Here is a 10644-nt window from a genome sequence, read left to right on the forward strand (position 1 = left end):
AGGGAACGGCAATGCGCATTCGTCATCGTCTCACGTTCAGCCGTGAAGGATGCGAAAGGCGATGCGCGGGTGTCGCCTTCTCTGCACTTTGAAGAAACGTCGTCGTCAATTGGGGAACTGAAACGCAAAAATAAAAAGCCACGGCGAGATTTTGGCGCGCTCTTGGAAAGCACCGCACGACAAAGCGCACGAAACGTCGCGTCCAACGCCGTTGTATCACGATTCTGACAAAGCATCGACACACATCATAGACTCTTTAGCTCTAGCCAGCAACAGTTCAGTTTTAATTCGTTGTGCGTCTGCCTGTGGTGGTGACGTGCTTTTATTCGCTTGTGAAAATTGTATGTTACGTGTGTATACGGTGTCGGTGTTATTTGTGGTTATATAAATGATAACGTCAATTCATTTTCTCACTCAACTGCTGGCTGACGGCCTTTGACGTCGTGTCAGCCATGGAGAGAGGTGGGGGTTGACCATACTTGACCATGCTGGTCAGGTGCGGGTTGGTGAACGGTGGTGACCAGGAATTGTTGCTCAGATATCACTCGCCAAGAATGTTTGGTGACCGTGACCGGGAGCCGAACTCAGGTGGTTGGGTTTAAATCGCCAGGCGCTATTAACCGCTCCAACCACGTTGACGACATCTAAATCGCCACTGTTGTGGGGGGGGGGGGTGTGGGACATGTGTGTGTTCACTGCTTTATCTTAACCCCCCTCGGATCATCATCATCATCATCGCAAGCGTCGTCCAGGGATATGTAAGAAGACAACCCCCGTCGAGATAGCTCCCTGCTGAACAGGTGGTCAGACGGCAGCGACCGCAGGCATCGCGCGATTGCCACGTGCTCTCGATTTAAACACTCAAAGCGTTACACCGGCAGCCTCACGCTGTGTCGTTTTATCAGAGGGACCCATCCGGCATACCATGCAAATCGTTTACGGGGGTGGGGTGCATATGTGTACGCATGGATGTATATATTGTACGTGTGTATGTTGAACTTCTCTCGCACCGTACACAGCCAACCGTGCTTATCGGAGGTGATGTTTAATCGATTGACGCGTTCGGTGCCGTTACATCAAGTTGTTAATTTTGAAATGGTCTATATTTGAGTTCACGCGTTCACGTAAACGGTGGCCTTTCTTAAATATAAAAGGGGGGATGCGGGCGCAGATACGTGCACACACCTGTCGGATATGTTGACAATGTCAGTCAAATCCTCATAATTGCACACGAAACCGGAAAAAAACCGACTGTTTACGCTTTGGATACATCACTTGTACAAGGATATCCGTGGGTTGTAAAAAAAATAGATTTGAGAGCTTTTTTTTGACGTTTCACAGCCGCAATTATTAACATAACACCATCTCACGCGCAGTGACCTCATACTCCGCCGATAATACCCGCAAACTAATTAATTCTAAACATTGCAAAATAATGCATTTGACATGCAGATGCGCTCGTGTACCCGTCGCCCCTGACGAATGTCAAACTGGAACGCGCTGCATGTAATAATATTTCTATAGGAGATGGTACGATCGTTTGGATTATCTTCCTGGTTCTTTCGGTAAAGTCACGTAGAAGGGAAATAATAAAATAATAAAAACAAAACATAATAAAATAAACGTCGTGAGAATTATTTTATTATGTTTTATTTTCATTATTTTATTATTTACCTTCTACGTGACTTTACCGAAAGAACCAAGAAGATGAATCCCTGCAGTCACGAAAGCTTTAAATCGTTTGAATTATGTTGAACGTTGCAACCCCCCCCCTCCCCCTCGCGTTCATCCGCTGCACGTGTGTCGCGAACCAACTGTAACACGAACACCCTTGCGAAAAAAAAGTGCAGCATTCGTGCGAATTATTGATCTCCTTACACGAGATATCAAATGGGTGGTAATGATGGGTTGCCTAGCGACGGAGGCCACTTGTACCCGTGAATTCATTAAAACGCGAGGTAGCTGCCGGGACATGAGAGGAACAACGCGGAAATTATTTTTTTTTGCACCACCGTCGCTGTACGATGACTGCATCATTCCCCGCCGGTTAAAATAATAAAAAAACATGCATTCAGATTCTTTGGATTGTTTTGCTTCAAGAAATGTCCACACGTCAAGCTATCATTTGTGGCCATGTCGCTTCCGAAAAATAAGTGAATAGCTCCCGTGAGCTTTACCTGCGAAGAGAACATTGTTTTTCTTTTATTTGTATATATATATTTAAAAGCGATTTGTTTACCTTTTTAATATACTTTTCACTCCGATCGTGTTTTTAAAAAAAATATTGTTTGTTGTTGTAACCTTCTTAACCCCCGTGCCCCGACTGGACATTTGTAAAAAAGACCTTTATAGCTCATCGGATTCCCCCCCGGTATCAATAAATACTCCGATTCCGTGGGCTTCTCTTGTTCGGGGAGGGGGTGGGGGTTCTGAACGTGTTTTTGGTGCTATTCCACCGTTTAGTGCACGGCAGAGAGCGGAATTTAAACTTTGCACATTCGTGACACGCACGGCTCTCTCGTGCTTACTGTGCGTGAGCGCGGCAGTGCGGGGTACCATTGACGTGGACGCCAATCGAGGTGTCCGTGCTGGGAGTCGTGCTCTCATTTTTCGTTTGCGACGATCATTTGCAGAAAATGCGGTCGCATTTCGCAAAACAAACCAAAAAAATGCACGCATTCTGTCCACACACGCGTACAATTCTGTCCTATTTGCTGACCCGCCCATACCGGACATCTGTGGGAAAATAGCTTCATTGCTCATTGGATTCCTCCTCCAGGCTAGATAAACATTCTGATTCTGTTTGTGCAACACTCAAACCTGTGCGTACGTTGGAATTGTCTTGAACGTATATAGCGGCTATAAACAGCTCGTCCGATTCATCTTGTTGTGTTGTTAAAGAAAACGAACGATTACTGTATTTACAGATTGTGTGTATATATATATATAAATTCAAGCAATTCGTCTTAGCTGAAGGGGCAATACAACAACCAGGAGTATATATATATAAGTCGTGACTGGCTAATGACCACAACATCAATGATTTACTGTATATATGAAATATTGTCCAGATTCAGAAAAGCCCTCGTTGCAAATGACATCAGCCTACTGCGTGGTCCCTCGTGGTGGTGCCTTGCGTGTAGCTCTGCGATGAGCACGGTTGATTACGCAGGGTGCGAAAGAAGTTCAACATGTATACGTGCGATGTGTTTGCGGATTAAATAGGAGCTCCTTCAGTGACTCAATTCAGAAGCTCACCAACACGCGGAGTGAAACGTCTGACATCATGCCTGATAACCGAACTCAGAAGCTCTAAACCGGCACGTGGAGCGAAACGTCGGACGTCACGCCGAACAACACGCGGTTTCAAACCCGAAAACCACATATGGGAACATCCAGACATACATCAGAGCGACGGCATCGCTTCAGTATACAGCGAAACGTGTGACGTTTAGCAGGCAGAGGAATAAAAGATGATCGGTTTTATTATAAATATCTTGGGAATAACATCGTTATTTTATAGCAAAGGCACATTGAAGAACGCAGCTTTGAATCAATATATGTTCAATAATTTTTTTCTAACTACTTTACAGAGCGATTATAGCTTATGGACACCCACCACTCTTTACACAATGTTATGTACATTACTGGGTTTTCGAACAGAAATGAACTCCACAACTGACAGCGGTAGACGGGAACGCCTAGGGCAACTCAACACAATATAACATGTGCACTTAAAACACGTGTTGCAATTCGGTTACACGTTACGTGGGGTTTGGGAGGAGAAAAAAAAACCTGTATAGAGACGTGCAGCTGATAAGTTGTATTATGTCATTATCTTTGGCCTATGAAGCCTGAAACAGAGCAAATCGATATGTGCTATATATACGAATTTAATGCATCAAGATAACATGTGAGGGGAGGACTGGACTTTTTACGCAAAAGTGTATCTCTAAAGAACAGCACATTGAAGACGTTTGCTGTATATATAATAACAACAACAATAATAAAAAACAATAACGAAAATCCCACTTGTTTTTTCTTTCACAGGTTCACCATAAACAAGACGTCACAAATAAATATCGGTCGATGTACATCGTGTTTGGCGTTTACAGCTGTAAAGTGTTTACTCAGCATATACACGGTACTGTATATATATATGCTACGCGTATGTATATACATACTTAACTTTATAAACAGATAACGGAGCGCGCATTGAAGCAGCGTGGCAGCCGCCGTCGTCGCACGGACAGCTGGGAACGGTGTGGCTGGGTCACGTGGCTGGGTCACGCACCGTTGTGCATACGACGACGCATTATGCTTGAAGGGACAGGTGTGTGAGTGTGTGAGTAAGTGTGTGTGTGTGTATGGTTAGGCGTGTGAGCAAAACAACAGTATCTCCTCGTCGATAATGATGGTGGTGGTGTTGTTGCTGTTATCGTTGTTGGACCACTGCGTGGGGTTTCGCGGCTTTGCTGTACTGCTATTCCGCGCGTTGCACGGTTGTGCCACGTGTTGTTCGGCTCCATGTCCAACGTTTTGCCCCACGTGCCCGTGAGCTTCTTCGGGAACTAAATTCACTTCCTGAATGAACATCAACAGCATCATCATCATCGACATGTCACTTCACAGGTGCCGGGCACTTCTTAGTGAAATGTAATCGATTCCACCCGCGTGTTGGCCAGCTGATTCAGGAAGTAAATTCGATTGCTGAAGACTTTCCCGGCACGTGGCTGCGAAATGTTGCAATCGGGTCGCTACCGCGGGCACTCGTTTTCAGATGAGGTTGCTGGGGAACGAAGTCGGGAACTGAGAGAGTCCGGCCCCCGGGAAGCAGAGGGCACCGGGCAGGGGCAGCGAGGCTGCGGCCGCCGCGCGCAGGAGGCTCGCGTCCCGGTAGAGCACGGGCACGCGGACGAGTCTATGCGCCGCCGACACCTGCGCCAAGTTGGCGGCCTCGAGCTCTGCGGCGAGCTGGCGCTTCCACTTGTTGCGCCGGTTCTGGAACCAGATCTTCACCTGCGTCTCGGTGAGGTGCAGCGACGCGGCGAGCCCCGCGCGCTCCGCGCTGCTCAAGTAGCGCTTCATGTCGAACGTCGACTCCAGCTGGAACACTTGGCTCCGAGAGAACACGGTCCGCGTCTTCTTCTTGGGGGGCGCACGCGGGCTGCCGTGCTGAGGGGGGCTCTCGCAGGCCCTGTCCCCGGCCCGACACGCGACGCTCTCCGCGTCTCTCTCCTCCGCCTGGGAGTCTCTGTCGTCAGCCGTGACCCGACCCACCGAGCGCTTCTGCGGCGGGGCCTTGAAGTCCGGCGAGACCCTTTCGGCGACGTCGTCCGGGTTTGATAAATCTAAGGACGTCTCTTTGGTGGCTGCGGTGCAAAAAAAAAAAGAGGCGTAAATAATGCAGCGCGTTAATTGCGAAAAACAAAAGCATGTACTGGAGAGAGAGTCTCAGTTCTCACCAATTGACGAACGCCTCCCCACGCAGTGCCGGGCATGGAGGGGGTTTTCTTGTACCATACTTCACCACTCGGGTCAGCCAGTCTTCATTCGTATGACTTATGTAAAGCAACTAATCGAGATTGTAAGTTATTGACGAGTTATTCGATTATTCCTAATATGCAATTCACCAATTCTGGCCGTTAAATATATGCATTTACACCGCTTTAACATTTAACTTTCGGACAGTGCGACATTAATATCGTCCATGGTTTAAAGTTGTTAGTCGTAGTCGCACACGGGAATGCGGGTTGGTGAAGGGAGAGAGGGTGGGGGAATTGCGGGACCGAGGGTTCAGACACCACTCGCCACTGATGTTATCCGTGGTCGGGAATCGAACTTCGGCCGTCGGGTTCATAGCGCAGCGCGCATAGAATGTGTTTTTTTTTTAATACAAGTCGCGTGGTCTTCTTCACCCAAAACACTATTAACCGTGTTGTGTTTCACGCGTCAGAATTATCTTCGTCATCTTGTTACGGACACGTCGATCTCTGATTAAACAACGAGTGCGTTAACATTGAAAGTGGCAGAAAATGATTCAATTCAAACTTTCCCGAGGCATGTTTTACGTCCTCTCCGATAAGCTTATAAGCCTGACAATGTATTTTTAAAACAACACAAATTATTAATTACTTCGATCTAGACAATTAAATATTTACGGGGGAAAGGTCGCCGTTAAATATATTTTCATCGGTAACAAGCGAATATATTCATGTTGTTGAGAATAAACAACCCAAATACACGGGCATGCTCCAACAACGCAAATCTATATCAAAGCAACTGTCATACATACACACATATATGTGACAATACTCAATTACAAAAATTACACCCATGACATTGTGTTAATTCTACTCGTTTATAATATCACTTATATCTATTTGCTCCATAAACCTGTTCACTCTTAACCGGCAGACTAATTGTTGGCACACCTGTTAAATCAGCACTGCGAGTAGCTACATCGAGTTATCCACGTGGGCAATGCCATTATATTGACCATAAACTAGACTTGTGTGTGGAGCAATGGTCAATGTACTTGACACGGGCCCGCTACTGCTGTTACTACAACCAGGCGATTCCGAGAGCCTTGCATGTGGTCGTTGGTGGTGATGGTGGTAGTGGTGTTGCTACTGCTGCTGGTTATTGTTGTTGATGGCTGTTGGTGGTTTTTGGATATTAGTTGTTGGTGGCGGTGGCTATTGTTTATTTAATGGTGGTGGTTCTTGTTACAGTATTGGTGTTTTTGGTTGTTGTTGTTGGTGGTGCTTTGGTTGGCCGTTGGTGGTGGCGCTAGTGGTGGCGCTGATAATGTAAATGCCGGTAGTTATTGTTGCTGATAGCTATTGTTTAGAGTGGTGGGTAGGGGGGGGGATGTGTTACTCGCGTTGGTGGTGGTGGTGTCTGTTGGTGGTCATTGCTGAATCCTCCAGCTTTGCTCAACGCAGCCGCTGCTACCGTTACTATCGTTGTCGCAGTAGCCCACATCGACAGCAGCAGCAGCAGCGGCAGCAGCATCACAACAAACCAGCCTGGCGCTCCCCACCCCCCCTTACCGTCAGACGAGACGCTTGACGCGGGCGACACGAGCGCATCGATGTCCGCCGCTGCCTGCGCGGGGCGGCACCGTCCGGCGGCGGGGGGAGTTGTCGCTGCCTGGAGCCGCTTCTTCTTACAGCCGCAGAGCGTCTCCCTGGCGCCCGTCGCGTAGTGGGGCCCGTTGCTCGTCGAGAACAGGGAGAGGTCGACGCCGGCCGCGGACAGCGGGAAGCCTCTCCACGCGTCGCCCTTGATGGCGCCGTGGCTCGGTCTCCTGCACGAGTCAGCCAGGTCCGTGCCCAGGATGCGCTGGATGCTGAACTTGGGCGCCGCGTTACACGGCGGGGACTGCTTGTCCGTCATTGCCCCGCGGGCATAAAGGCGCGCCTGCGCGAGTCGGTCTCTTGGGAAAACTTTAGTTTGTGTGTGTGTTCGTGATGAATCTTTGCTCTGTCCTCCTCCTCCTCTTCCTTCGTTGTCGTCTTCCGTTGCCTTTCTTGTACTTCTGTGATTGTGTTTCAACCCTGTAGCGGCGCGTAATGAGATACACTGGCTTCTATTTAAGTTGACAAGAGACAGACACACAGAGAGAGAGAGAGAATGACACACGTACACAGATTCAAACAAAACAAAACAAAAACCACCCCAAAACAACGAAGACGGAAGGCAAAGAGGGAGCCGGAGGAGTTAGTCAACGTGGGGTTTTTTGGGGGTTTTTTTTCTCCCCTCTCTCTCTCTCTCCCCCCCTCCGCCACCACCCCCTGTATCGACGTTTCCTTAGCGGCCGTTTTCTTTGCAGGAGCGCGTCTGATGTCCTCGGAGCAGTCTTGGATTGGGCGCGCTGTTCCGAGGGAGCGAGGATTTGTCGCGGCCCGGGGGAGGGGGAGGCTCACGGAGCCAATGACACCGCTCGCCTCGCTCGACTCCTCGCTCTCCTCTTCATACATAATTACGGCGCGTATTAATAAAGAGGGGGGGGGGGGAGGGGGGAGTGGGAGCCCGCGATATTATACACACAAATGTGGCGCTGGAGGTTTTGGGGGTTTTTAACGCCAGCCCCTTAAGAGTGCGCGCGGAGCGATCGCCGGGTTTGATGGAAGTTAAACCTGCGCGGGAACTCCAGGTGGAATCGGTTTGCGCTGCTAGAGGTGGTATGTGTATATATATATGCAGTATTGTACAGGGTGGTCCAAATATGATAACCTCCTTTCGTTCTCTTAAAGGTATTTTTTTAAAGTAATGTTTATTTAAAACATGAATGGATATGCAGAGGGGGGGGGAAAATGTCGGTCAATTAAATGGGGGTCACAAGATATATCGACCGCCTTGTATAGGCAGCAGCACGCGAGGTGCGTGGGAACGCGCGTGCTGTTGCATTTGGGATAGACGCAGGCTTCACATTATAGACTGTACAGCGGTCATTCAGGATCGTGAGAGATGGCGACGGCGTGGTTCATGGGGAAAAGGGCCTTCAATCCAGCGGTGGTCTGATCATGCCCGATGATTAATCACGATGATCCCACACGCGTTACAATCGCTGCAAAACAAACATGCGGTAAAGACCCCGTCCGGTTGTCGTGGCAAGTTGGGCACTTTGGTGGAATGTTTGGCACGTCCCTCCTAATTGCAACGATCTTGGCGCTGTCATCATTACGATGCATCTTCTCTGGGCGTTCATGTACGCTGGCTTACTGTCGCAGTTTTTCTCCGTTCTGGGTCTCAACTTTAGTGGTGCGTAATAACCCCACGCTCCAGCGAACACAACGACTCAATAATACATAGCCGTGTACATTTTTAAAACGCATTAAAAAAGATTTGTCCTATCGGGTTCGATGGGATCTTTCTTTTTTACTCTTCTTTAACTCTGCATTGACATCGGCTTGCCACACTTCTACGCTCAGACACGAGTGTGAATATTGTATACGTTGTTGCAATATTGTTTCTTTTAAAATATGAATTCTGAGCCATCTACCGCGTATGCGCGCGCACCCGTGGATAATTCATCACACTCCCACGTTAGCCTCACGCCTGCGGTACGTATATTGCAGCGTGTACAGCCAGCCCTTTGTTAATCCACTGCTGGATGAAGGCCTCGGGGTTTTTTTTTCCTGGACCATACTTCAGCACGCTGGGTCAGTAGCCGGTTGCTTGTGGCCGGTTGGCGGTGGCTCAGCCGGCGTTGGTTGTGGCTCGAGAATCGAACTTTGGTTGCCGGGTTTCACGGCACAGTTGCGCTAACCATGATGCCACCGCTCTACTCGTGCTATAGGGACCTATATACAGTACTATATATAAATACTCTTTGGTAGCAACTATATATGAACCCACGGGTCAGCATTCACATGCATTTATTTCAATATATTCGTTCTCAGCGATGTGCGCTGTTGCTATTTCGGCACGTTTCGAGAGCATAGGATTATAGGTCATTCTGTCGTTTGTAGGGTCTTCTCAAACCTGAACGCCCCATGCATTCAAACGTGTGAACATGTCTGTGTGCGTGCGCCATACATTTTGCATATTGACGATTAAACATGTATGTTTCATTTGGGACGGTGGCCAGAGAATGAGGACACAACTCTCTGACACTCACACCCACGTGTGTGTGAGTGTGCTTCTTCAACAGGACCTTGCTCTTTGTGTACGCTGTGCACGCTGTGGCAACTGCAACTGCTACTCCCGTTGCTACTAAGGCTGCTGCTGCTGCACATGCTACTGGCGATGTTGCTAGTACTGCTGCTGTTGCTGCACATGCTCATACTGATGTTGCAAGTACTGCTGCTGTTGCTGCACATGCTACTGGCGATGTTGCAAGTACTGCTGCTGTTGCTGCACATGCTCATACTGATGTTGCTGGTACTGCTGCTGCTGCTGCACATGCTACTGGCGATGTTGCTAGTACTGCTGCTGTTGCTGCACATGCTACTGGCGATGTTGCAAGTACTGCTGCTGTTGCTGCACATGCTACTGGCGATGTTGCTAGTACTGCTGCTGTTGCTGCACATGCTCATACTGATGTTGCAAGTACTGCTGCTGTTGCTGCACATGCTACTGGCGATGTTGCTGGTACTGCTGCTGTTGCTGCACATGCTACTGGCGATGTTGCTAGTACTGCTGCTGTTGCTGCACATGCTACTGGCGATGTTGCTAGTACTGCTGCTGTTGCTGCACATGCTACTGGCGATGTTGCTAGTACTGCTGCTGTTGCTGCACATGCTCATACTGATGTTGCTGGTACTGCTGCTGCTGCTGCACATGCTACTGGCGATGTTGCTAGTACTGCTGCTGTTGCTGCACATGCTCATACTGATGTTGCTGGTACTGCTGCTGTTGCTGCACATGCTACTGGCGATGTTGCTGGTACTGCTGCTGTTGCTGCACATGCTACTGGCGATGTTGCAAGTACTGCTGCTGTTGCTGCACATGCTACTGGCGATGTTGCTAGTACTGCTGCTGTTGCTGCACATGCTCATACTGATGTTGCTGGTACTGCTGCTGTTGCTGCACATGCTACTGGCGATGTTGCTAGTACTGCTGCTGTTGCTGCACATGCTCATACTGATGTTGCTGGTACTGCTGCTGTTGCTGCACATGCTACTGGCGATGTTG

At 48.8% G+C, this 10644-nt stretch overlaps 1 protein-coding gene across 1 annotated transcript; it reads right to left on the reverse strand.

Annotated features, from left to right (window-relative positions):
* Positions 1-4776: 4776 nt before the first annotated feature.
* On the reverse strand, positions 4777-7670 carry LOC144721796 (uncharacterized). Its single transcript, XM_078599719.1, has 2 exons — positions 7056-7670; positions 4777-5372 (listed from the first exon to the last, which is right to left on the reverse strand). Exons 1-2 carry the CDS (start codon positions 7399-7401, stop codon positions 4777-4779), a joined length of 942 nt encoding a protein of 313 aa, XP_078455845.1. The 5' UTR covers positions 7402-7670.
* Positions 7671-10644: the final 2974 nt, after the last annotated feature.

Source organism: Lampetra planeri, chromosome 12, assembly GCF_965212315.1.
Source record: "Lampetra planeri chromosome 12, kcLamPlan1.2.h2, whole genome shotgun sequence".
NCBI classification, from domain to species: Eukaryota; Metazoa; Chordata; class Hyperoartia; order Petromyzontiformes; family Petromyzontidae; genus Lampetra; species Lampetra planeri.

Bases quoted from the DNA above. Each gene is read 5' to 3' on its own strand.
- LOC144721796 (XM_078599719.1), bottom strand. From the start codon at position 7,401: ATGACGGACAAGCAGTCCCCGCCGTGTAACGCGGCGCCCAAGTTCAGC. The intron at 5,373-7,055 runs GTAAGGGGGGGT...TTTGCACCGCAG, and splicing joins GTCAAGCGTCTCGTCTGACG to CCACCAAAGAGACGTCCTTA.